The 26629-nt window shown below is 46.2% G+C and overlaps 1 protein-coding gene across 2 annotated transcripts; it reads left to right on the forward strand.

The window, feature by feature from the left end:
- The first annotated feature begins 19565 nt into the window (after positions 1–19565).
- Positions 19566–26546, forward strand: LOC115903867 (L-lactate dehydrogenase A chain). 2 transcript variants are annotated; one of them, XM_030948686.1, is made up of 8 exons: positions 19566–19722; positions 21274–21405; positions 22134–22251; positions 22948–23121; positions 23909–24082; positions 24891–25008; positions 25426–25549; positions 25729–26546. In XM_030948686.1, the coding sequence occupies exons 2-8, from the start codon at positions 21283–21285 to the stop codon at positions 25891–25893; spliced, it is 996 nt and encodes a 331-aa protein (XP_030804546.1). In that variant the 5' UTR covers positions 19566–19722; positions 21274–21282; the 3' UTR covers positions 25894–26546. The 2 variants fall into 2 exon arrangements, with proteins under 2 accessions (XP_030804546.1, XP_030804547.1); XM_030948687.1 differs by having other exon boundaries at positions 19572–19722; positions 21277–21405.
- The last annotated feature ends 83 nt before the right edge of the window (positions 26547–26629 follow it).

Genomic DNA, 26629 nt, shown 5'->3' on the forward strand with positions numbered 1-26629 from the left:
ATTACTAATGGCTACTGTCCCTCTGTTCCCTATCATACAAAAGCCACTTTAAGTCTCCAGGGATTAATACTCTGCTTGTTCCATATATTGGTGCAGCAGCTGTTGGTTCAGGAGAGCTGCACAGGAGCTTTGTCAGTCACTCTAATCCAAGGTTTGCCAATGATGGAGAAAGGATAATGCAGATACCAGCCCGTGCATTTCAGCAGATGAAGATATTTAGATGCACCACAAAAAAGGGCTAATTCTCTCCCAAAAGCTCTCCCCAGCCAGGGACAGGAGGTGACAAGCCTTCCACTGCGGCCTCCCTTCAAGTAGCTTCTTACATGCTCACAGGGTAGCTCTCAAGACTATCATCTGCAGCTTCCTAACGTGGCCAAGATCTCACCAAGGCCCTGTTGTGCCTTCCCAGATGGATGAGTTTCTCCACCACTCTTGGCTTAAGATGCTTTTTTAAAGCTACAACTATTTTCCCTTACTTATGCTGTAAGTACATCCTTACAACTTCTGGTGGTATCAGCTAGAAAGCTTTCCTTATCCTTGCCCAAACTCCTATGGAACAGCTGCTTTATCCAAAAAGTCACTTTAATAAACAGAGAAGGTAACAATGAGAAAGCTTAAGACTGTTTTCCATTATCCATCCTGTTTCCCTTTCTTAAGGGCTTGCTGCCCAAGCATCCTTGTGGCTTAGGAGCCTTTGTACTGGAAGAGTTTCAGTGTGAGCCATGATATTCTCAGCTTGTTTCTGTGCTCTCCCCTGCCCTGCAGCAAGCACTGGAGCTCAATCCAAATGGGACACAGCAAGTTCTTGAATAGCAATCAGACATTACTGGTGGTCTAACACTGATCCTCAATGAACCCAGTGACACATGTGTTCCTACAGCAGAGCTCAAAAGCCTGGGGAGCCACAAAATTACCTAACCCAATCTCCCACACGTTTTTCAGGCTACAGCATTTCCTCTCAGCTCTCTGAGTACATCATCTCCCCAAAAGATAGCCAAGCCCTTGTCTGCTGACAGCAAGGGCATTTGTTAACATCCTAGATGGAAGGTGCTCTGTGGGGGCTCTTTTGGGGTGAAAGGGACCCCCTTCAGCTGACCTGGCTGAAGGAACCCCAGGTCACAGACCAGAGCCAGCCACCCCCTGGGCACTCCTGTGTCCAGCCCTGGGCAGTGAGCACCCCACAGACCCCTGGTACCCTCAGTGAGGGAGCTCTGTACCCTTGCACCCTGCTCCCCCCAGCCCACACCGTGCCAGTTCTCCTTTGTGCTGCTCTCCAGGCAGCTTTGGGCTCGCAGCCAGGTGGCAAAGTGCCACCACAGTGATGGGAAAAGTGCCTTCAGGAATGCACCCGAGGCTGGGGCTCCTTGCTGGCACTTACACATGCTCTCAGCTGCTGTGTTTCCCCCCACGAACATTTCCATCCCCTCCAAAACCTGCCAGCCCTCTGGTCTTCCTCTCCCCATAAAAGTCCCTTCATTGTGGAAAAGCCAAACTACTACAGTAGTTCAGCTGTCAGCATATCCCCAAGGAAAAAAATGCTCTGGACTTAGACCCTGTCCTCCATGCATGCTAAGATCCTGTTGCTTTATTATCTCACTTAGAGCCCTCACAAACCATAAGTTAAATCTGAAGCTGCTGAAGGCAGCTTCCCCCCAAATACCCATAAACCTGGAGACAGTTCTTAGAGCATCACCTTCCACACAGCCCCACTCTATTCCCTTCCACTCTTAAGTCCACTCACAGGCACATGCTGCCAAACCATCACTTTATTAGAATTCCTGCACCCAGCAGAAGCAGCCTCAAGCACTGCTGACATCCCCACTTCCCTGCACCACCATCCTCTAGCAAGCTCCTGCCCTGTGTGCTCCCCCACAGCCCATCACCTCTTTGGCACAATGCTGTCTCCACCACATTTGGACACCATGGCCAAGCACCTCATAGCTTGGGAATCCCAGATCCCTTCTGTGTAACCTCCCCAGGACTTGGCTGCCAACACAACCTATGTGCACCCACAGCTCTGCACTTCCATCCCCTAAACCCTAAGCCTTGCCTGCAGCATCTCAACAGGACCCCAACTGCAAGTTCCAGGGAAGAGAGGGAAGCATTGGAGCACACCCAAGCTAAAGCTTCTGCTAAAAAGACAAGACTCAAAAACTTTGGGAATCGGCCAGAGGTGACCAGACTTTCTGGGGCAGAGGCTGCCTCTCTCCAGGTGCTGCACACGGAGTGCTGGCCTCAGGTGGGTGTTCCAGCCTGTTACATGAACCACAGCAGCATGTTGGCATCCTCCCTGACCTCACCTACAGCCTCTCCACCTGCAGCTGATGGGCTGATCCAGATAAAACAGCACTGACAGGAACTTTGACATACAATGCGTCCGATGATCGCAACTGACAACGCCAATTTGACAGCTCCACGACAGGCACTTCCCTGTAAGCACTCCCCCCATTTCTACCTTTGTCCAGCTGCAGATAGCACATTAAGGAAATAAATGCAGAGTTGTAAAGCCACGTGGTCCCTAAGTGACAATCCCTGAGCCTGGGCACGGCTCCCTCCGCTCCGATCACGAGCTGATCACGAAGGGAACCAGCAGCATCAGCAGGGGACGCAGAGCAAGGCTGGCATCAACACCTTGCCCTGCCAGGTGTGACTCAGCAGGACAAAGACTGCTGGGCCAGAAGCAGGCAGCAGCCATCTCTGCTGGTAAGCACCAACCAACCTGTTCTGCAAAACCAGACCACGTGAAGCATATCACTGTGCAAAATACTTCAGCGTGGCATGGGACAGGGGGAGACGTCTCTCTGTACAGAGACATTATGTCACCAAAACCAGAATGTTTCCTTTTGCCCTGCAGCCCTGCAGAGCTCAGGAAATTGCACCCTCACTACTTCTGCCTCCCTCACCCCTCAGGCAGAGCTCCCAAACTGGTTTGTGCTGTTTTATAGCAGGCAGTGGAATGTTTCTTTAGGGACCTCAGTCTTGGATGAGGATCCTGGGTGCTGCAGCAGTGGAACCACCTTTCTCCATGGCTTGCCACTCCCCTGGGCACGGCTCCTCACCTTGCCTTAACAAAAGCAAACACACATAACAGCCCAAAGACAAACACAGGGGTTACCATTTGGGTTTGTGATTACCATTCTCAGGTGATAACCACTACTTTACACTTTGGTAAACCAGAACCAGTGTCAGAGCTGTGATCCAGTCCTTAAGCAAGGTCCTACTCAGCTAAAGTATTCAGGACCTCTAACCAGGGATTTAAGATTAATTTTTCCCCAGGGAGGCAGGAAAGCCCTCCTCAACAGACTCCCTTCCAGGAAGCCCTTCACACCACAACTTCTAGACTTCACATGACAAGACTGGCAATCTTCTTAGTTCTAGAAAAGGGGATGACCCCAGATCTCAGCCAGGCCCAAGCATTCCCATCTGGAAAACAAAATTTCATCAGTGCTGATCACTCTCTCATGAGAGGAGACTGATGAGAGCAGCTTTGAACCTCATTCCCCAGCCATACCACTAACAAACTGACTCTGTGCCACATACCTTCATATCAAAGCACATGAGGGGGCAGAAGAGAAACCAACCCCCAAAAAAGCAGTGTCCATTTCCATACCAGCCCCAAATTCAGTGGCGCTAGCCATTGCCAGCACCTGCTCAGATAAGCATCATGACAGACAGCTAGGTAGGGACATCTCACTCTCAGGGAAATGGCTGCTTTGTATACCCTCTGCTCCCCTCCTCACCCAGGGCAGCATGGCTGGCAGAGCCCAGCCTTTATCCCTAACCCCCCGGCCCTGTTTAGTGTGGGCAGCCTGGTTTCAAGGCCACAGACATGCTCTGAACCCCTCCCTGAGAGCTCCCTGTCATGTCCAAGCTGGATGAGAGCTGGGAAAAAGTACTGCCAATCCCCAGACTCTGTATCTGGAGACACAGGAGAAAGAGCAAGTATTACTGCCACCTGAGATGGAAGCAGAGGCCAGTCTCCATGGGGGTCAGTGACTCCTTCAGTACCCTTGGAGACCAGCCAGAAGAAATCTCTGTGTGGAAAGCTGCTTCTGGGGAAGTTAGACCACATCCCAGCCTGATTCCTAGTGTGAATCAGGCTCCTGTGCCCTGCAGCTGTGCCCTGTACCCACACAGAGAATGCCACAGGCCTGTGGAGCTCTGTTCTACACTCAGAAATAGCAGATTCCTAGGGAGACAGCAGGGAAGGGTGAGCAACGCTGACCTGGCACACAGACCCTGCCTGGGGGCAGCTGGAGCTGTCACAGACACTCACAAACACAGCCTCCACTCCTGGGGCTGTGTGTGCACTGGGACACAGAAAAGCACCTTCTGCAGCCTCTTATCATTTTGGACTTGGCTCAGTGCTCTCCTCCAGACACAGCTGGCATCAGGCAGCCAGAACCAGGTTCCTGCCAGCAGGCATGAGGGCTCTACCTCATCCTTTTGCTCCAAGAGATCTTTGTCCACAGAAGGGTTCAATGTGTCAGTGTCAACAGCTGTAAACCCAACCGTGCCCAGGAGACCCTGTGCTGGAAGAAGTAGCAGATAGAGAAGCTGCACTTTTCAATCCAGTGGCTGATTTTCTGCCAGCTTGGTTCAGTCCATGGCTAACCTGCACCTCCTGGGAAAGGAGGAGTATGACAGCTCATGTCTAGAACTACCCAATGCTTTTTCCACCACAGGAAAACCCACAGACATGAGTGAGAAAAAGCTCAGAAAGAGGAGCAGAAAGCAGTTTTGTTTCTGCCCTAGTCAGACTCCTATTAAATCCTACAGGGCACAGCACAGCCCTGCCCAGAACCCCTCCATTCGAACTCTGACATTTCCTTCCCTGCAAGAACGCCTCTCCCTTGCAGCCCTGACTCACAGCCGTGGCTTCCCTTTATGCAACACAGCTCCACTTCCTGCGCAGCCGGCGATGCCCGGTGCCAGCCGGAGCCACGGCTGCCAGGCTGCAGACAGCCTGCGAGGGAGGGAGGGAGGGAGAGAGGCACCCTCCTGCTCCGGCGCCTGCGCTGCTGCCTCAGCTCGTGGCACTATTCCAGTATTACTGCCCCCCAAACATCACCCACATCCCCTTTTGAGTGATAAATATCGAGCTCTCCACCATCAGAATCTGATGCTATAATTAGACAGCCCTACAGCACACACTGCTGTGTTACACAACACAGCTCGGAGCTCCTGGGCACAGGCTGCATTTGCATTTTAATCACATCACAGACAAACTCTTAAAGCAAAATCTCCCGAGTGGCCGCGGTTACCGAGCTTTGGTTCAGATGACGAGGCAGTCTGCAAGCACTGCAGGTTTCCCTGGTCTAAAACTAAACCAGAGGTGAACTCCAGTCAGCAGCGGGTGTCAGTCCCCAGGACAAGACCAGAGTTTGCCAGAAGTAAAACCCCAAGCACACATACAAAGAGGATGTCAGGTCCTTACTATCAACTGTTTGCTCAATATCCAGCCCCCTTTAAGGCACACAGGTTGTTAATGCAGACACAGCTGCCCACTGTTCCATGCAAATCTCACTGCCAAGGCACTGCTGCTAGACCAAGAAATGGCTTTGATTCACTTAAAGGTTAATTTCAAAAGCCAGGCTCCAAACTCCAAGGCTTCACAGCTCTATCACATTTCTGTTTTCTGTTCCCTGCAGCAGCAGGGCAAGTTCCTGCCCAAACTTCTTCTTACACCTGCACCAGGAAGCACCGGTCTAGCTGCACTAACTCACACTAATAAATCAGATAAGTAGTTCATGTTACTCACTTTCAGCTGACTGACAGGGTGATAGCTCTGTCACTTTTAAAGGGCTGGGTGAACTGCCCTGCTGCAGCAGTGTGTGCCTTGCAGGAGCACCACAGATCCTGGCACAGCATGAGCCATATGGCATCCTCAGAGAGCAGCACCGTGAGCCAGAGCCCCAGGCTCTGTCTGCAGCTTCCCCACCTACCTGGTACAATTTATAAGCAAGTATTTGTGCATCTAACTCCCACCAGATGCAGCAGGATTAAAATTCTTACTGGAACTTTAAAAATCCAACCCTGGGCCATCCCTGCTGACACTGCTTGGCAGAAGTGCAGCTGGGCAGCACAGGGCCCAAACCTTGGCAGCTGCACACACAGCCTGTACAGCTGCTTTGGAATCGGCATCTGCCAAACAACTGCATGAGGGAAAAGAACTGATCGGGGACAACATTTAGGATCTGTTGTTTCCCAAGGTTACCATCAGCTGTTAGGAATGTTTATGTAATCAAAAAGTCAGTAGCAGTGGTGAAAGCCCTTCAGCTAACGCTAGTCAGCATCGAATGTTCTAAAGAAAAGACCATTACCTAATTCAACCTAAAAGACCATTCTCCCAAACCCAAGTTTCCTGCATCATCTGCAAGACGTGATCTAAATAATTCAAAACTTCACTGGATCTAGGTCACAGACGGAGGTTTGTTTTTCAGCAAGATGTCCCAGAGGAATTGTCTATTTTGTTTGAATTTTTCCTAACTGACAATATATAAGAACACCTAGAAGCAGACTGAGTGGATGAGAAGTAGAAAGGATACTGACAAGGGCCAACTTCAGCTCAAAGCTGGGCTCTTCTTCACTCTAAGGGAAGACAAAAGCATGGATTGCATCAGAGTCATTCTGAGGCTGCTGAGGGTCCACAGGTTAATTGCAAGAGATGTGCAAACATTCTCAGGTCAAAAAAGCTTGTCTTCTGTGTGCAAGGATCCACACACACACATCTCCAAGGGTCTCCAAATGACAGTGGCTGAAAACCCATCTAAGGGGGAGAGAAACCAATTTCAGCTCTTCTCAAGGAAGAATCCATGGAATGACTTCTCTTGGTTGACCACGGAAGGAGCCCTGGTGGAAGTGCCACAGCTACATGAACAAAAGCATCACCCAGGCCAGCCCTCAGGCTCTTTTTAGGTGCAGACAGTTTACAGAAGGATTGCAAAGGCAAATCTTTAACCCTGAAGTATTTTTTCCATCTGTGGAAATACTACATAAAGCAGTCCAGAGTCCAGTGGCTGACCTTACTTTTGGGTATGTTGGTTTTTTCCTCCCCATTACTTGCATGTAATAATGGCAAATTACATAAAGTGAGGAAACGGGACCAGCACAAAGGTCAAACTAATTTTCATATTAAAGGCCTTGCACAATTATTTTTACAGCAGGCCTTTAATGACATCTTTAGTCCAGTTATAAGGTTGAGATTAGAGGCATTTTCAGGTAACTTGGGCAGGCTATCAATACTTGCTGGGAAACACGTTTTATTTTTTGTATTTCTTTGTCAGAAGGAGATGGCAGTGATTATACTCATTTCAGAGAAGCTAGATGTTATACCCTCCCTCAAAAGGGCAGAAATCATAGGAAAAGAAACTTGTTTCTACTTGACACAAAAAGTTTCTCAAATGTGCTTTATCACAGGAGGCAACCTTTATAAGTACAATCATAAGTACTAGAAATGCAACAAACTATTTAATACATTGGCCAATTTTAAGCATCTACCAACTTGATCACACACCCACATTCAAGATTTAATATGAAATAAAGAGCTTATCACTCTGCTTTAGGTTTCCAGACAGATTAGGTCAATCTGGGGACAATAAGCTTCAGAGAAACTGTGCCACAGCTTAAAAAGGCTGTATTTAAAGGAAGCACTGTCCAGACATGAAGTATCCAAATGCCAAGAACTTGATTTCTGCAGGATACATGAAACTGCACATAAGAACTGACATATTAATATGTTACATTTTAAAATCCTAACATTTTATTCCACACTCTCTAAATTCCATGTCATGTGTTCAGCAGAACAGCATGGCAATGATGAGAAATTTTAGATCTGTGGACCAAATTCATCCCCTGCTATTGTATCAATGGTCCTAAAGATTTATGTATTTTTTTAGTGCCCTGACTTTAATGGATGTTTTGTACCAGTATTTTCTGCAAAATCAGACCTTCAATGCATTAGATACCTAGAATTTTAAGTGGTTAAAAACTTCACTGTTCAGAAACAGAAATGAGTACAGTCACAGCCCCTATCAAAATTCACTATCAGCAAGATAAGGATTTCTTCATCTCTAAACTTCCTATTTCTTTCTCTCCTAAAACCAGATCATACGAGCAGAGCTTTGAAATTTAGGGAGTCGATATTTCTTTTCATTAAACCTATTTCACAACCTCCACTACTTGCACAGCTCTATTAAGCAATTACCTGGTGATTTGATTGGTGTGCACATCATGACCTATGTACTTGTAACACGCTGCTCCCTGGGACATGCAGCCACATCCATGGGCTCCAGCACAAGTCAAACAATTGGGCCACTGTTCCAGCCCTGCCTCCTGGCTCACCCTCTCAGGGCAGGTTTTTTCCTCTCTGCTTCCTTTCAGTGCTACCATGGCTAAGCCACTGCTGCAGCTTCCCTTACAGCTCCGCTTTCTAGAGTCCTGAGACTTGGTGAACAAAGAGTTCCCTACTTATAAAAAAGATTCTTGGAAGCAGAAAGTCAGGTTTTAGAAGACAGAAAGGCAATTAGAAGCACACCAGATGGTAAATTCTGATTTTTTAAAGAAGTCATGTAATTCTGGGAGCCTAGTGGGGGAGGTAGGGGGGAAAAAAGGAGATTTAGGTATATATTTGTTCAACTGACAGCCTTTTACCTGTCAGTATCGAAGAGAAGTAGAAAAAGCCTAGAAAATACATGAGATATGCTCTTTGGATCATGCTGTAATTCAGCCAGTTCCAGCACAGCCTCCTGTGTGTTCAGGTGAGCCTGCAGGCTGCCACGCTGTGCGCATCCTCCTCCTGCCTGCACACAGCCAGCATCTCCCCGGAGCCGGCCAGCCCCGCACTCTGGGAATGCCAACCATCTGCTCCAGCAGCCCTCCCACGCACAGGCTGCAGGGGCAGCTCCTGCCCGCTGCCGATCCGCCCAAAGCCGCTCAGGGTGGATCAGCACTTTCCCCTCGCTCCGTGCGGCTCCCGCGGGCCGGGGATGCCGCGGGAACGCCCGCTGCAGTGAAACCAGCCTGCAGCACCGCACTCCAGCTTCTCCACAGAGCTGGGAAAAGGATGCACAGAGGATGCCCGAGCACAGCAAAGCCACCAGAGCTGGTGGCTGGTTCTGCAGCAGTGTGCAACCAGCCCACGGCCATTGAGGCATCAATGAGAGCCCAGCACATGCTTCCAGAGGCACTGTGCCACGGCAACACGGCTGCTGGGATCCCTGCACGGCTTGGAGGCACCTGTGTCCCTGCCACAGCCCAGGGCTGCTGTGCCTTCCTTTCAGCACAGCCCTTTGCTGCCAAGGAATGGTGTCTGGACGTTCATTTCCTGCCTGCCTTCATTCTTGCAGGGTCTGTGGCCACCCAGTTGGTGCTGCTCTGTGCTGGGGAGCATGTGGAATCATGAGAACATGGCACAGCTTCAGCATTTACTGGCTCAGGTTTGCACCTGCCAATGTTTATGCTTTGGGAAGAATGCCTTAGAGCACTCACCTGGTTTAGAGCTACAGAAATGTTACTGATACATGCTGTGAGCAAGGAGAGGTGATAAAAACCTCCTCTAATAACCCATGTCTCTCAAAGAAACAGTGCGCCCTGATCCAAGCAAAGAAGCGGAACACAAAACCGTGGAAAAATCACACTATGAAAAGTCAGTGTCCATAAAGGAGACAGAGGAGTCCTGTGACTTCATCCCAATGAAAGGATAGAGTGCCCACTGGGGCATATTCCCATGGGGTTTCTCTCACAAGGTTCTGGAGGACACAGACTCCTTTTATCCTAAACTCCCAGCTGCACGTTGCCCTCTTCCTTTCCCCGCTGGCTGAGGCACTAGGGAGGTATGGCCTTCCCAAGCTGCCTACCATGTATCTCCCCCTTGAACCTGCCATTTTCCCTCAAAAATCAGAAACTCAGGCTTGTGCAGACCCATTTGTCTACTTCTGTCTGTAACAAAGGCTTCAAGTTGGTAGAGACATTAAAACTCATTTCAAAGACATCAACACCCATACCCTCATCCATCAAACTGTTTGTAAAGACATTAGCACATGTTTTCTTATCAAAATTGAATTAGGCAATGTCTGTATGGCTTGGCACTTCCTGGCACAAGTGGTCTGCAAGTGGTGGCAAGCATGGTCTGATAGTTGATCCTGAGCCAGGACCAGAGGGTTACATATAAACTCCCTGAAGCTTTGTAATTTGGTCTAGAAAGGCTTGGCTTTGAGCTTTTAGATAAATTCACCTCAAGACACAAAATGCACATACTGACCTGCAGCTCTACATCCTTCTGAATTGTCTGCCACAGTCCCAAAATCACTCAAGTCACTGCATGCAATTCTTCCATCAAGATTTACCTGGTTCTCCTAAGACTAAACAGACCCAGGCTTCAGAATAAGCAATTTTGCACATTCTTGGAACAGTTTCAGCTGCAAGTTTTGGGTTTTGACACTGGGCACAGAAGAGCTTTGGACCACAGTCTCCCAGTCAGGAGAGCAGATAAGAGCATTTCTGAGGCACAGACCCACATAGAGAACCACCCTCATCATAGCACACTCACAGCTAAACTCCAAGACTTCCAGACTAAGGGGAAAATTAGATTCACTAGGAGAGAGGTCAGCAGTGCCCTCTGTGTCTGTGCTGGCTCCCTGCTTATCATAGCTGCATTTTACTTCGGTGGGTCCATCTGTGCTGTTTTCTTGTGGCTTGCAGCCACATGCCCAAGGGGATGAGTGCAGCCAGAATGAAAGGCTGTGTGACAGCCCAGAAGCATGCAGCACACTCTGCCTCCCCAGGATTAACCACCTGCACTTCAGGCTAATGGCAGGCAGCCTGAGCTCCACAGGAACATCAGCTACTCCTCCTCAGGGACATCAGCTTCCCCCTCCCAGGGGCTCTCAGCTGGAACGGGCTGTGGGTGGGTGGTGGGGAAGGGAGCTGTTGGCCGCAGAGACTGCCAGCACCTCCAGGATGGGCACAGGCAGGCAGGTTCCCCTTCACTGTCCTTTGGCACATGGCCTGGGATGTGAGACCATGCATGTCAGCAAGTGTGACAGGGCACAGAGACATGCCACACCTGAAGGCATCCTGCTGGGTGCTTGGGAACCCTGTCAGAGTGAGGCTTCCATTTCTGAAGCATTCTCTACCCCCACTTGCTTCCTGCATGCCCTTCTCCTCTTTCCCTTCCCTTCCTCCATTTGTAGCAACACTGCATTCTGCATGCTCCCCAGGAGAAATAGGGCAAACATAACCTGATTAACAGCAGGATTTGGGCAGGAAGGGGCGGGGGAGGAGATTAATACCCAGAGCACGACAGAGCCTTTCCCTCTCCCATTAGCCCTCACCTATTCAATAATTAACGTGTTCTGCAGTGACTCCAACTTTGGGATTTGCTATAAAAGCTTCTCGTAAACTCTGTCTCAGCATGCAGACATCAGACCAAAGAGAACACTCAGTCTGACAAGCTGAAATTTCTTTCAGGCTCCAGGGTCAGTCAGAAGCTTAAAATCACTTGGATGTGAGCCTATGGCTCCACTTTAAAACGTAAGGATCCCTCTTGCTGCTGTTCACCCATGGAATAGACTGAATCCAGCCTTTATTTGGCCACTCCGTCTCTGAAACATGGTTTAGAACTTAATGCAGGCTTTCTCCAATTCATGTCCAAAGCTGGCAGTGCCCCATGAACATAGGAACATATGACACAGGCTCTGGCTGTCCTCCAAGCCTATTCTGATGTTCTACTTTCTTTCCATCCCTTCTTTCTTGCTTTCCTTAAGGCATATAGATGTTTCAGGATGGAAAAGTAAAGCTACCCACACGCAGAAAAGATGCCTTCCCTGACCTTCCAAGGAGCTATTTTTGGCTGCTCTTATATGCCTAAGAACTCTTAGAGGCTTCATGTACCATACTAACTGCCCCTCAGTAACTTCTGCCTAGTAAATATGAAACATTGCAGAGATTATTTTTTTAAAACATTTTCATTCTCTCCATAACCTAACACACTACTGACTCCAAATGTTGTTTGCAAAGGAGCACATTTTAAAAGGGACTGCAAGCCTAAGGTTATTACCCAAAGAATGCATGCTCAACATTACACCTAGACATACAAACAGAACACTAAGGACATATCTTTAATCCAGAATTTTCCAAAAGTTATTGAGTACCACAGCCTTTAACTGACTTCACTTTTCAAGTCCAAACCCAGAGAAGAAGCAGCTCCAAAAGTTTCAGATTGAAACAGATTTCTTTTCAAAATATGCACCCCCAAAGAGTTTATGAGATTCAAAAATGAGGAACACTGGGTTAGCAGCCAAACACAGGCACAGAATAATATTCCATAAAGAAAGCAACAGTCCTGGTTCCATCTGTCAGAGCACATAAATACACCACATCACACCCCAGCAGCCAGAAACCTGGCCTCTTGACTGTCCTGTGTCTCTCAAAGTCTAATGCTGACATTTTTGCAAACTGGCACTGCCCAGACTGCAAACATTTCAGTCCAGAGGCCAAGAGCAAAGTGTTGGGTGAGCCCCACTGCCCCAGCAGCTGCCCAAGGCTCCTCATGAAGCAGGGAGTTAATGCTGACACAGGGGACTGCACAGCTCTGTTGCCACTCCAGACACTGTTTGCCCTCACACAGTGAGCAAAAGACAAAGCATGCAGCTATCCTTTCCCTTCTGACATCACAGCATTAAATATCACACAAACACACAGCCTACAGGATGCATAAAGCAGAAATGCTGTACAACTAGCAGAAAAGATGTGGAGAATATATGGGGAGTGAACTGTTCAGGAGACTCAGCCTCCAGAAATCCAGCTCTGTGCACACACACACAAGAGAACACATGATACTGTCTCCCAGCATCTCACATTTTCATCACATAGCATCTTTTAAAGCGCTCCTGAACTGAGATACTGCCTCTTAAGGCCAGAACTGCATAAGGTTTAGGGATAAAACTGATTTTGTATAGAGCCATGAGAAAAACAACACAGGGTTGAGGTGGCCAATGAGAAATGCTTGTACTTTGCACTTAGGACACAGGCATGCTGCTCCTTTTACTATAGGGCCCAACTTAGAGAACCGCAAGGCTCTGTAAGCACCAGGATTTCTCCACAGGAGCTAAAAGTCATGCTTCCTCTCTTCCTCCCTTTGGTAATATTCTCCCCCTTAAACAAGGCTCACCACAGTTTGCAAAACAATGAGGTCGTGCCCTGCAAATGTTTGCTAAACATTTGTGCAATTTCATCCAAATACAGGCACAGAGGGAACACAAGTCAAAAATGCCACACTTAGCACAGCATTGTGAAAACGATTAATTGGCAGTCCATAGGCAAGCAGCAACCTTTCATTTTCTATTTAAAACTCGAGTATAAATAAAACCCCTGAATTAATCAATGGAGATAAGGTTTGGTATTTGTGTAATATTCTTGGAAAACACAGCGTGCCAAGTCAAGAACCATATTTGGCAATTGTTCTGCTTTACCACATTCACCCCCCTGGTTCATTATGCCTCTTTAGCTGATGAGCCATTTCTGCTGTGTGCCTTTACAGTGCCTGTGCTGCAAAGCTGTGCAGCTTGGTACCTGCCTGAAGCGTATTCATGATCTCACTACAGCTAGATAATCAAGCTGGGTCAAAAGACCATTTCCCTATAGCAACTGAGGCTGCACCTCTCTCTCCCCATCTTTATTTTTCCTTGGAATCACTGCCATAGTTCAGACCTTTGGTACTGAGTCACGGTACAACATATCATGCTTCAATTAAGAGACATGGGCACTTAAAATTAAAAACACGTGGAAGGAAATTTGGACTACAAAGCAACTCTTTCCTGCAAAGGAGAAGAAATCACTCTTCCCTTCCTGACAAGCCATACTTTGAACATACGTATGACAACAGGGCTCTGCTGTTAGCACACAGGATATAAATTTCATTTAAAACTCTGCCTGGTAATCTCTCAGGACAGTACCTGCATATCATAGTCATGTCTTCTGCCAAGGACTCTGAATCCACCTACAGAGCTACCAACAACCACCACTACCACCACAAAACCAAATATTTAAAAGAATACCTTGTGCAGAAACAGTGAAGTTGTTTTTCCCCTCTGAGAAGAGCAGAAGAGTTGAGGTCTGCAACACAAGCCAACATCACCCCTCAGGACTGTTACCCTTGGGCTCAGCCAGTCCAGCTGCAGCTCTTTAAGGAGTGGCCCAAGTGTGGGAACCAAAATGAAAGCACCTGGTTGCCTATCTCCATTCTATTGCTGCATCTGTTGAACTGCAAGTTAAACTTCATCTTCCTCCTCCAAGGAAGGGATAATCATTTATTACATAGGCTCCTGTACCAAGTCTGTGTGTCTGTAATGCTGAGAAGTGCTCTCAGCTTCCTGCAGTGGTTGGTATGGCCCAGCAATTTCACCCCCATAGGAGGCTGACTTTCCAGCAATGTAACTTGGAGTTCTGATTAACAGAAATGAAAGTTTGGACACAAACTTTTTGATTTTTGGTTGGGAGAGAATGCATAATCTGCTATCACACAGAGCATCAACCAGATATATAAAGTTAGAAATGCTGGAAAAGTGCCTCTGTCCAAAAGGGAGGCAATATTATGTAGTTAAGTGCGTGTCACTTATCAGAGCATCCCATTTCCTGCAGTTCCGAAGTAAATGAGTAAGATTCCAGAGTTGCATGAAGGGAATGGGTTTGGCTTGGAATCTTGCATGGTGACTCATGTTTTCATGAATAAATTAATTTCCTTAGAGAAACAAGACAAAATCACGTGTTCTACTTAGTCCAGCTACCTAGAGTGTTGATTTAAAAAGCCATTGCAAAAAAAATATAGTTTGATTTAGCTTTATATTGAATTAATAATCCACTGCAGCTGTACTTGCAAACATAACCAACCTCTTAAGGGGAAAAGAAAAACTGGTGTAACCTGGCAGTTCTGGGTATTGAAAGATGTCAGCTAGAAAGTAGTTTGCAATCAAACCACACAACTGACCAAAAAAACATTGTGAAAGTCTGGGTGTTCCAGAAATTGACTCTTACTTACACAGCTCTCCATATTTATTCCCCTCCTGCACATTTAAAAATAGGTTGCAGAGACACAGAGCCGTAAACATCAGGAAATGTGAGTTGCATCAGCTAGCCCCTCCCCTTCCCCACAATGACAGTGCAGAGAAACCGGGCATGAAGCAGCAAAAGCCCTGGATCTCTGTAACACCAGCATCCTCACATGTGCATGGGAGCAGCCAATGGGAGGGACCCAGAGGTGTATGGATCCTGGCTAATCAGTTCTGTGCAGAGATACTTGCTAGTGCAAGCCATGGTGAAACTCATCTTTCAGCTTTTAGTTTTCTCAGTTCAAACGGTTTGATGTGGCTATACTCACCAAACTGGAGCAACACAAGATACAGATTTTTATGGAGTATGAACTAATTCCTGTATCTTACCCTGAAAGGTAAGCCTTTCAAAGAATAATGCAAGAAATCTGGCTCTATGAACTTTTGGTGTCAAGTTCCACTCTGGAGTCTGGGCCTGTCTAGATCAGGAAAATACCATCCATCAATTTCATGCTGCTTTATAAAGCTAAAATGTTTCATAATTAACAAATCTCTGCAGTATCACCATCAGGTTGGTAGGCAAAAACACCTTCACATTTTACAAAAGAGAAATGAAGCCATTAAAGCTAGGGGAAATTGTTCAGGTCTCAGAATAAATTAAAGGGAAAGACAGGACTGGAACATGATGTAGCTATGTGTAGTGCCAGGTTCCCTCACACACTGACAGCATGTGAAAGCAGAGCCCTTGATGATGTCAGAGCAAAGGCAAGGACTGATCATAAATGGAATAGCCCCTAGGATTTTTAAGGGCAAATTAAACCTCAGGTCTCAGGTAGAAATGCCACTGACCTTTCCGGGACTGGTCAGCATCCCCAGTAGCTTTGGGTTACTGAGGTGACCTGTAGGTCACTCAGCAAACCTGCAGGTCCTGGTTTGGTGTCCCTGTTCACCCCTGCAGCACCATCAGATTTGACTCAGTCTGTTATGAGCCAGGACCTGAGCAAATGGAGAGAGCATGTCACCATGTAAAACCTCTTGTATACTAGCAAAATGGAGAGAAATTTACAAACATTTAATGTTTTACTGAAAATAGCAAAATGTACACATTGAACTCACCTTGTTTAACTGTCTCTGGACTTTATTTTTGTGACAATGGTCTAATGGTATCTTGTAGTTTGAAGGCAAACGCATTGTTTAATAAGAATGTGGCATTTGTTTCCATCTATTATCACTCACATTCTGATCAAATGCCACCTGAGGCCAGTGGAAAGGCTCTGCTTCTAACTCCTAGAATAAAAATATAAATGTTTCTACATTCAGCAACTTCTATTGCTTTATTATTCATGTTTAATCTGTGAAAACTAATATGAAAGGAGGGCAAGCAAGCTGAGGAAGGGTCAAGCTTCCCTGGAGAGACACTGTCACATTTCTGGCATTCCCATCACTCTATCAACACCACCTCCTGCCACCACAATAAAAGGCAGCAGTGGAGAAAGAGCAGGAAGAATATGTACACATGTGAGATAAGTCAACCCATCCCTACAATCAATCACTTACAGGAAATCAAAACAGACCTGGCCTCCATCTTCCAAGTGCAAGAAAAATGCCTGTAATTTGCTCACCCTGTTCTGTATGTGCAGTTCTGAGCCTTCTCTCATTGAAGCTCTCTGAGGCAGAAAATCAATGTCAATCATGCCAGATGACTGCTTTCCTCCCGAGCATCTACTGCTGATAATAAGATCACAAAGGCCACATAAAAGGAAAAATTTGGCCATCGCAGCTGCCTTCTCAGTTCTGCAACTGAGATAAGTTAAAAGGTGAATGAGCACTGGCATATTAAAAGCTGACTCTATTTTTTAATTAAAAAAAAGGGTTCTAATCTGCTTATCATCATCACTGAGGACACACTGGGACCAGGATGGTCTTGAAACATCCCAGTTGTTTTTCTTTGCCCTGCTCTACTAAAAGTAGGACCCCTGGTATCTGAACAGGCACCAGAGAGACAAGGACAACCTGCTGCCTTATAGATAACAGCAATTCATTCTTGGTTCTGTTCTCAGGAACAAGCAACACGAACACAAGTGAAGGCAAGTGAAGATGTTACTGGAACTTACACCCTGAAAATCATGTCTAAGTTAATTTTGTCTGAGCCACAACCTAAGAAGATGCTTACAATACCAATAGTCTTCTCTGAGGAGTTTGGTCTCACTGTGAGTAGTAAAATACCACTTGCTTTACATTAGTTACCCATTTTAAAATGCTAGTTATTCTATTCAGCCAGTATTGTCATAGAAGCTTCCTATCTTGCATTTAAACTCTTTAGAAGTTTTTACAGGCAAAAATATTTCTTAGTGGTCTTAATTCCTGTCAAATGTTTATTTTCTGTCCTGCCACATGTCTGTAATTCCAACCTGGATGAGATGTTCAGTCCCATTCATATAGAGCCACTGTAAATACAGATTCCTGGGATGCAGACCTAAGCTCCCTAATCCATCCTTGAGGCTTCTGAGAGAACAAGATGCTCAGTGAGCCCAGAATAATGCAGAATGACAGAACTATGTTTCCTTTTCACCCTGCATTCATGTGGCTTTGGGCAAGCTCAGCATCTACCCAGACTTCCCTCCCTTAGTGACCAGTCTTCTCTGGCATGGCACATCCCACAGGCATTGCTCCTTCCTCCACCAGCAGCAAGGAACAGAGCACATCTAGTGCAACCAAAATATATATTTATGTATAAATATGTATATTTAACAACCAATATGTATATTTAATCTCCCTTGCTGGAAGTGCTGGTCTTTATAATAAGCAGAATTTTGTATTTTTCTGTCTTGTTTCATGCAAATCTATGCAAATTCTATGTTTCAAGATGTTTTCTCTCTAGAAATTTTGTTTGTTATTTTGCCAATGGGCTGTCAAATAAATGGTGAGGTTTTGGGTTACCATTGCTGTCAGATCACCCCAGCAGAAGGGAATTGTCACTGGGATGGTGTGTGACCAGGCATGCCACAGCAAGATAAGCACCTCAAAAGGAACTCAAGCACATCCTAGGAGCTGAGGACAGATATGGCCAAAAATCAGTTAGAGTCAGAATCCCAAAAGGAAATGAAAGTCAAAGATTGTAAAGGTACCACAACTAAAATAAATGGGAAAAAAAGGAACCAAAAAGATTACTGTAAAAACAAGAATGAGAAAATAAAGGTAACACAGCTACTCACGCAAGATTAAATTAATACTTACCTGATTTTCAGTAAGGATGAACATGATAATCCATGAGGTAAAGACAGAATGTCTAAGACAAGGAAGAGAAAGCAGAAGTGAGTAAAAGGTAATAAATGAACACAACTCACAGATGGTGAGCAAAACTCACTGAGTTTGCTGTGCTCCAGCTGGAGGAGCCAGACATTCTCAATTCCAGAACCCTGATGTGCACAAATCCAAAAGATTTTAAGTAAATTTGCCTACTTGAAGGCATTCCTAGAGGGCCAGAGAACAGCAAGTTCTAAGAAGTAAGCCATGGTGGGAGCAGTTTGGGCCTGTGATTTTGATGTACGTGCAGTTCTTCTGAAAAACTTGCAAAGGGGAATCTAACTAAAAACATCTTATTCAATGAATAACAAAGGGTTAAAAGGAAGCGTGGATTTACTAAAATCCAGTTTTGTAGGATGACCCACAAAATAGTGTAGTATAAAATTGAAACTTCAGGCATTCAGGAAATAAACTTTAAAAAATTGGTTTTGCTTTCTGTTGGAAGAAAATTGGTTTTGCTTTTTTGTTGTTTGTCCGAGAAAGAAATAAGTGAACGGGAGAAGGATTTGGCTTCACCAACCAGCCGCAGGGTGACAGGAAACTGACAGCATGGTGTGACAGAAACTGACCAGTGTGAGTCCAGTCATGGAATTTCCACTAGCTTCAGGAAAACATTAGTGCTGTGTTTGAGGCATCGCCGTCTGACACTCCATGCAGCAGCCTCTCTCAGGAGAAAAAGCATTTTAAAAGTATTTAAATTGAGCAAGTGCCGCAGAACATACATCCCAACGACCAGGGAACTGCTTGTATGACTGTGCAGGGCTCAAAATGTTTGGCTTATATAACCTAGCACAACAAATGAGATGGAATCGGATACGTAACTACACGGAAAGGGGAAGTAAACAAAAAACCACAAATGTCTATTGATTTTGATGGAAATTAGAGGCTGGTTTTCAGCCACCCGAAAAGAGGCCCCATTCGGAACTATCGCCATGAACCCCTGAGGAGGAGCACAGGGCTGGGACTGCCCGGGCGGGAAACAAAGGCAGGAATGCCTTGAATTCCCACAAACTCCGCAAAGCCGGAGCGTTTGCTTTCACTCATCCCGGCCAACAGCAGAGAGAGTGAAATCTCCCCAGACAAGGGCCCTCAGACGAGTCCTGAGGGCACGCATAGCACAGCCCTCAGCCCCGCCCCAGCTCCCCTGCGCTCACCTCCCTCCACCCTCCCCTCCGCTTCTCCGCTCCATCTCCTTCCCACTGCTCCTTCCCCCTCCTCCCTCTCCGTCTCTCCACCCCGACGTGTCGGCGGGCACGTCCCCACCGCCACAGCCCGCCCGCCGCGCGTCAGCCGCCCGGGCCGTATTTAAGGCGGCGGCCGCCGCCTCCCCCGCTCCGCCGTCACAGCAGCGCTTGGGTGAGGACGCTCGGTAGGTGCGATCGCCGTGCCGTGGGGATGGGTGCGGGAGCCGGGGGTGCAGGAGCAGGGGGAGAGCGAGAAGGGGGATTGCAGGCGGGGCTGGTCCCGCAGGCGGTGCTGATCCCACAGGGGATGCTGGTCCCACAAACCTCCGGGGGACGCGGTGGAGCAGGCGGTGACAAATGGACAAAGTCCGCTCCACGCCACCTGCTCCGCTGAGTCCCCCCGTGTGTGGTGGAACCTGCATAGGCCTGGGCTGGAGTCCAGCCGGCGTGATTTCCACTCACAACCCCCCATCGTCCCTCTCTCCACGCCTTTGAGCCTCCGTGGATTAGCTTGCTTCCCGTAATCGTGCGTGCGGCCCCAGGGAGTGATCCCGCAAAGAGACTTGAGGATGGGCTTAGGGCTGCGTTTCAAATACAGCGTTAGTGGACCATCTACCACTCCCCTAACTTGTTTCTTTGAGGTGTATGGCACTCATAAAAGAAAAAAAAAAGTGTAAGAGACGTGCTTGAGTGGGTGGCTCTGATCAGCCTTGAAGCGCTTATAGTGCTTAGGGCGGACTTGGCACATGGAGAGTGCGCTGCATGGCCACGCTTCAGGAGGCTCCTGCACAGGAAGACTGACGTAGCTTGGTTGGTTTTTCCTAAATATGGGCCCTGCTGGCTTCCTGGCCCTCCCCTCAGCCCCAAAATTTGCAATCCTTACCTGTTGCTCTGCTCGGCTTCTCATGCTCTGTACGAGTCGCTGCCTGTTCATCACTAGAGAGTCATGCGGTGTCTGTACTTGCATCTGTCTGTGCTGCTGGGCTCTTCAGGCTGCTCCCAGCGCAGCTCCCAGTGCAGCACCATTTCCTGGGAACGCGTGGTGGTGGCTTCCACGCAGAGATGGGGATGAATGCACAATCCTTTGTCATCGTTGTGCCATTTCTGCACCCCCTTGGCTCTCAGAACCCAAGTAACCAGGATGCTGTGCAGCTGCAGCTAAAATGTGAGGGTGGGAGAGATGGTAACACCAGACTCCAGCCATCTCTCCAGCCATCTTAATTCAAAACTCTGCAGTTTCACTTCTAAACAAATTCATGAAGTTGACTTGGAGGCTCATGCTGCCCTAAAAAAGGGCTTGCCTAAGTGTTGCACAACTTGGGCTCTGGAAAGGCTTCAGGGCACAGAATACCAGTTTTTCAGGGTGAGAGAACAGAGAGTGCCAGACTGTGCTGTGCTTAGAAGTACTAAAATGGCTTCCTGTACCTAAATGTAATATGGATGGCCATTTAGAACATTCTGCTGCTGCTGGAGTGCCACCAGCTATGTAATATAATCAATGGCTCTCAGGCTGTACTTGAGGCAAAGCTAGGATGAGCTTGAACAGAGGATTGTCACCAGTAATTCAGTTTTGCAATCATTTTGTGGCATACAGACTATATTGCCAGACATTTTATTCATGTGTTTTGTATCCATTTTCTTATCATCCTGGAATAAAATCTATCTTGCTGGATATAAATTTTGGTGTCAGTAAAAGCTCCAAAGCTTAGAGAAATGATCTGTTTCTTTCCTTTCAGCAGTGCACCATGTCTCTCAAGGATCAGCTCATCCACACTCTCGCCAAACAGGAGAGCCATGCTGAAAATAAGATCAGCGTGGTTGGTGTGGGTGCAGTGGGAATGGCCTGTGCCATCAGCATCCTCATGAAGGTAAGTGTCAGGCTTGGGAGGAAGCAGCAGAAGAACCTGAGACCTAAAAGAGGGGCAAAAAAAGTAGTCACCCTTATTAGATGAACTTCTGGTTATACAATCCTTTTTTGGGCCTGAAATGAAGCAAGTCTTCAAGCTATTGACAGAGAACAAATAGCTGCAGTTCTTGTAGATAAAGTTTGCCTCAGGATCAGGCAGAATGTCCTTTATGTATCATTTTAAGAGCTGCATTTACCTTTGTGGGACTGGCAGACTTCCTTCTAAGTAGGAATTCTCTTAACACTCTAAATATACAAAAAGATTGAGGACTGAGGATTATTTTGTCTTGAGCAGAGCAATTGAATGATTCTTTGCAGTGTAGTCTGGAAAAATTGGTCCTTGACACTCTGAATGACTTGTCTTCTGCCTTCATTTATCATACTGAAAATGCCGTGGTTAACATCAGGCTTGCTTTTCTTGATGGTCAAATAGGTTGCATATGAATCACTATTAAATTATTCTTTGTTATTGTCCTGCTTAATTGTACTCCTATTTCATACAGAATGTGGTTATGAAAAGTATAAAGTGAACTCAAGGAAGTGGATATCCCTGGGGACTAATTGAGGGACTCTGGGAAGAAGTGAAGTGTTAGAGATGACCAAATTGTTTAAGTAGCTTTTAAAATAATTGTAACTTCATGGTTTGCTGAAAGAGGCAGCAAACTCACCACTGCTTTTGGTCTCCTGTAGGACTTGGCTGATGAACTTGCCCTTGTTGATGTTGTGGAGGACAAGCTCAGAGGAGAGATGCTGGATCTCCAGCATGGCAGCCTCTTCCTTAAAACTCCAAAGATCGTCTCTGGCAAAGGCAAGTAGTTGGCTCTCGTGTGCCCATTATTTCTAAATGGAGATAGCCACTTCAGGTCACACAAGGACAGCTTGTCACCCTAATTGTTGGTGGGAAAGCTCATGGATATAGTATTCAGCTGACATTTTAAAATACACCTTCTTATGGCCAGTCCAGCTAAGAATTTTCTTCCAGGGTTCACTACTCAGTACAGAAAGATGGATTTCTTAAGTACCTGTGCACCTTAGAGAACTTTATTTCATGACCAATTAACCCCTGAACTCATTACTGCTTAATTCTGATAACTTTTAGTGGCAGCCTTGAGTAGGGCAAAGGCTTAAGCAGCTCATACCTTAATTACATCTCCTACAGGTAGTAGGTTATGAGGGCAGAGCCTTCTTCCTCTTCTACACAGCACTTACCCTGAATGCTATCCCAACAGCTATCCCCAGTCCCGTTTGTGGCTGAGAAGCAAGGAGCATGGCTGCCTGCAGCTGTGTGTTAAAACAGCAACGTGCCTCTATGTTGTGGCAAGAGCCCCTGTCTTAAAATTAAATTTAATTTTCTATAGAGGCAAAGTCTAGGGTAACAATTACCAGGGAATTGCTGCACACTCAAACTTGAGAATTTGAGATCCCAGTTCAGAAAGGAAGTGAGAACTCCTGTTCTGAACCACGTGTAGTAGAGGTCATGTTTGACAGAGCCTTTTGTTTGCAGATTACAGTGTGACTGCACACTCCAAGCTGGTCATTGTCACTGCTGGTGCCCGGCAGCAAGAAGGAGAGAGCCGCCTTAACCTGGTCCAGCGCAACGTGAATATCTTCAAATTCATCATTCCCAACGTCGTTAAATACAGTCCTGACTGCAAGCTGCTTATTGTCTCAAACCCAGGTTTGTCTTGTGCTGCCATAAGAGGATTTGGCTTAGAGAATAGTCTTTCTTCAGTAAGGTGGCATTAGTGCACAGGCTTGTAGAAAACACTTGTGCTGGGCAAGAGAAGGCTCTGGGGAGACCCTGGAGAACCTTCCAGTACCTAAAGGGGCCTAAAAGAGAGGTGGACTTTGCACAAGGACATGTGGTGATAGGACATGGGGCAACTGCTTTAACTAGAAGAGGTAGACCTAGGTTAGCTATAAGGAAGAAATTCTTTATTATGAAGGTGGTGAGACACGGCAGCAGGTGGCCCAGGGAAGCGCCCCATTCCTGGAAATGGTCATGGCCAGGTTGGATGGAGCTTTGAGCAACCTGGTCTAGTGGAAGGTGTCCCTGCCCATGGCAGTGGGTTGGAATGAAATGATCTTTAGGGTTCCTTTCAACCCAAACCATTCTGTGGTATCTGTATAGCAAAAAATATCATCTTCCCTCTCCAGGCTCAGCAGTTTGGTCTTCTGAGAAATAAACTTGGGTTTTCAGACCAAGTGATCTTGAGCACACTAGGGTCACTGATGATAGCATGCATAGCATAAAGGCAGAGCTGAGAGACTGTTCAAAATAGTCATTATGTGATATTATACAGTCATTATGTTAGCCCACTGCAGTGCCTGGCCATGGGCACTGCTTTGTGCTCTGTTCCTGAAACTAGCATGCGGGTAAAATGCTTACAGATGACTGCAAGGTACCATCCTCATTACCAGTCTGCTCATGAGTGGTGTTTGTTATGCCCCTGTTCTCCTCACAGTGGATATTTTGACCTATGTGGCCTGGAAGATCAGTGGCTTCCCCAAAAACCGTGTCATTGGGAGTGGCTGCAATCTGGACTCTGCCCGCTTCCGCCACCTCATGGGAGAAAGGCTGGGCATCCACCCGCTGAGCTGCCACGGCTGGATCGTTGGAGAGCACGGAGATTCCAGTGGTAAGGGTGAAATTGGGCTGGCTGTTACACAGAACTCCCTGATGCTGTCTGCTAGGGACACCTTGAAAAGCTACAGCAAAACATTGCTGCAAAACCTTTGCACTGCAGCACCTTAAAAATGCAAGTTCTGATTTAGGTCATTTGCTGCACAGAGTAACCCTAGATGATCTATATTTGACCTGAATGACTGTGCTTGGAAAAGGTCGTTACTGTAACCTGAGCTGGCTAAACATTTCTAGGCTAGATTGTTCACGTAACTCCCAAAAAAACCCAAACTGAAGCAGCAGGAGGATAAAGTTCTCTGCAAGGGCCTCTCAAAGATCTGCACCAGACTTACTGGCAGTCACTCAGCTGCCATTCCTGGCATCTCTTAATCACTGTATATAGGAATTGCAGAGGCAAGTCTGGAGGACAGGAGAAAGCACTTTTTGCTTGTTTAACCTGTACTTTTCCAAGCAGCACCAGAGCTGTGCTGTCTGCTTCCTGACACCCACCAGAATGCACTTGGAATCAATTCTTACTTTGGGAAAACTTTGCAAAATGCAGTGACTGTCATTTCAGTTCATATTGCCCAGGTATTTCACATTAACAAAAGTGTATTCAAACTTTGTGACACCGTGTGTAAGTGTTGATGTGCTCCTAGGTTCTAAGGCTGCAATTCAGGCTGGCCTCATAGGTCATACTATATGTAAGATCATAGGTAAATCATAATGATGTGTTGCGGATTAATCCAGCTAGATCTTATGTTAACTGCTAATTGGAGAAGGACTGAATATTGTGAGATAATTAATCTATGTGCAACTCTCAGTGCCTGTCTGGAGTGGAGTGAACGTTGCTGGCGTCTCTCTGAAGGCTCTTCATCCAGACTTGGGAACTGATGGAGACAAGGAACACTGGAAGGAAGTCCATAAGCAGGTCGTGGACAGGTAAATACTGGCCTGGCTTTTTAATAAATTTCAACACAAGAACAAGTCATGAAGGGCTGAAAAATCTCTGTTCTGCAGTACCCAGATCTAGAATACCTCAGCAGCCCCAAATGTCAGGATGCAAACATAATGGAACATGAAATAATATTTTAAGGAGTAATGTAGTTAAGTTTTCATGATTAGTAAGCTTTAAATTAGGGAAGAGCTTAAACTTCTAGGCTTCCAGTATAATTGTGGGGACTAGTGTAAAATGCAAATAGAATTATTCACTGCTGAGTTAATTGTGGTCCTGCCAGAAAATCAGTCAAGCTTCTGATGCCTCCAAATTGATCCAGAGACCTCCGAAAGCCTTTCTGACAAACTCAAAGCTGTTCAGTTGATGGTGCTTGTTCTTTAATGAGTGTTGTGTCTCTGCAGTGCCTATGAGGTGATCAAACTGAAGGGGTACACGTCCTGGGCTATTGGCCTTTCTGTGGGAGACCTAGCTGAAAGTATTATGAAGAATTTGAGAAGAGTGCACCCCATCTCTACCATTGTTAAGGTGAGCAGCACTTTTTTCCTAATTTTTGTCTTACTGAGAATTAAGTATGTCTGGAATTCTAAAAAACAGCAATCGCTTTCTAGTTTAATTTCAATTAAATTTGGTTTCCTTATAAGATATTATATGAAATATACAGAGATATATAAATTCCAGCCTAACAATCCTTATGTACCTTTCAGGGTTTGCATGGAATTAAAGAAGATGTCTTCCTAAGTGTTCCTTGTGTACTGGGCAGTAATGGCATCACTGATGTAGTAAAGATGATCCTAAAACCTGAGGAAGAGGACAAATTAAGGAAGAGTGCAGACACACTGTGGGCAATCCAGAAGGAACTACAGTTTTAAACCTGCCCAAGCAGTTTTTGGGTCTTAGCAGTTTAACGGGTTTAGTGGTTTGTCTTACGTTGCACTTTCCAAGTCAGTCAAATCTTTCAATGTATTATCTCAACTAGAACACAAAAAAAGCTCAAATCTGAACAATGGAGTTTCCTGAAGATAGCATTAGGAAACTAATCTAGGGTTTTCCCTGTTCACAGACACCCATGTTCTTAGCCAGAGCTAGATTACCTAGTCAGTCTTGTTCAGTGAAGTGGTATGACAAATCCAGCATTCAAAGCAGCACTGCCTAAAAAACCCTTTGCCTTTTCCTCTTGTTTCATGTTGGTTCAAAGGAATAAGGAGTAATTGCTACACAATGTGAAACCAAAGACATTTCTTGAAGTTAAAGGATTGTCAAGCCAATTGACCAACCTTTTCTGCCAGCTGAATCGCTTAAATATTTCACTGTTGATAGGTCCAAGTGTATTTTCCTAACACTGCTTTGGAATTTTTGTGGGTATTTTTTTCTTAGAGAACCTTATTTTTGTGTACTATATCAGTCTAGTTGTAAGTTCTGTCTCCAGAGCATGTTTAAAAGATGTTAAGGTTTCTATGTGCAACAAGACAGTGACTGTCCAACTGTAGTACCAACTACAACACCAAATAAACCACAAACTTATTTCTGTCTCCTTGTTTTTCTTAATAGGGCTTTGTCTCCACATGCAATTCTACTTCCACCCACCTAAATCAATTCTATTTTTCA

This window comes from Camarhynchus parvulus, chromosome 5 (genome assembly GCF_901933205.1).
Source record: "Camarhynchus parvulus chromosome 5, STF_HiC, whole genome shotgun sequence".
NCBI classification, from domain to species: Eukaryota; Metazoa; Chordata; class Aves; order Passeriformes; family Thraupidae; genus Camarhynchus; species Camarhynchus parvulus.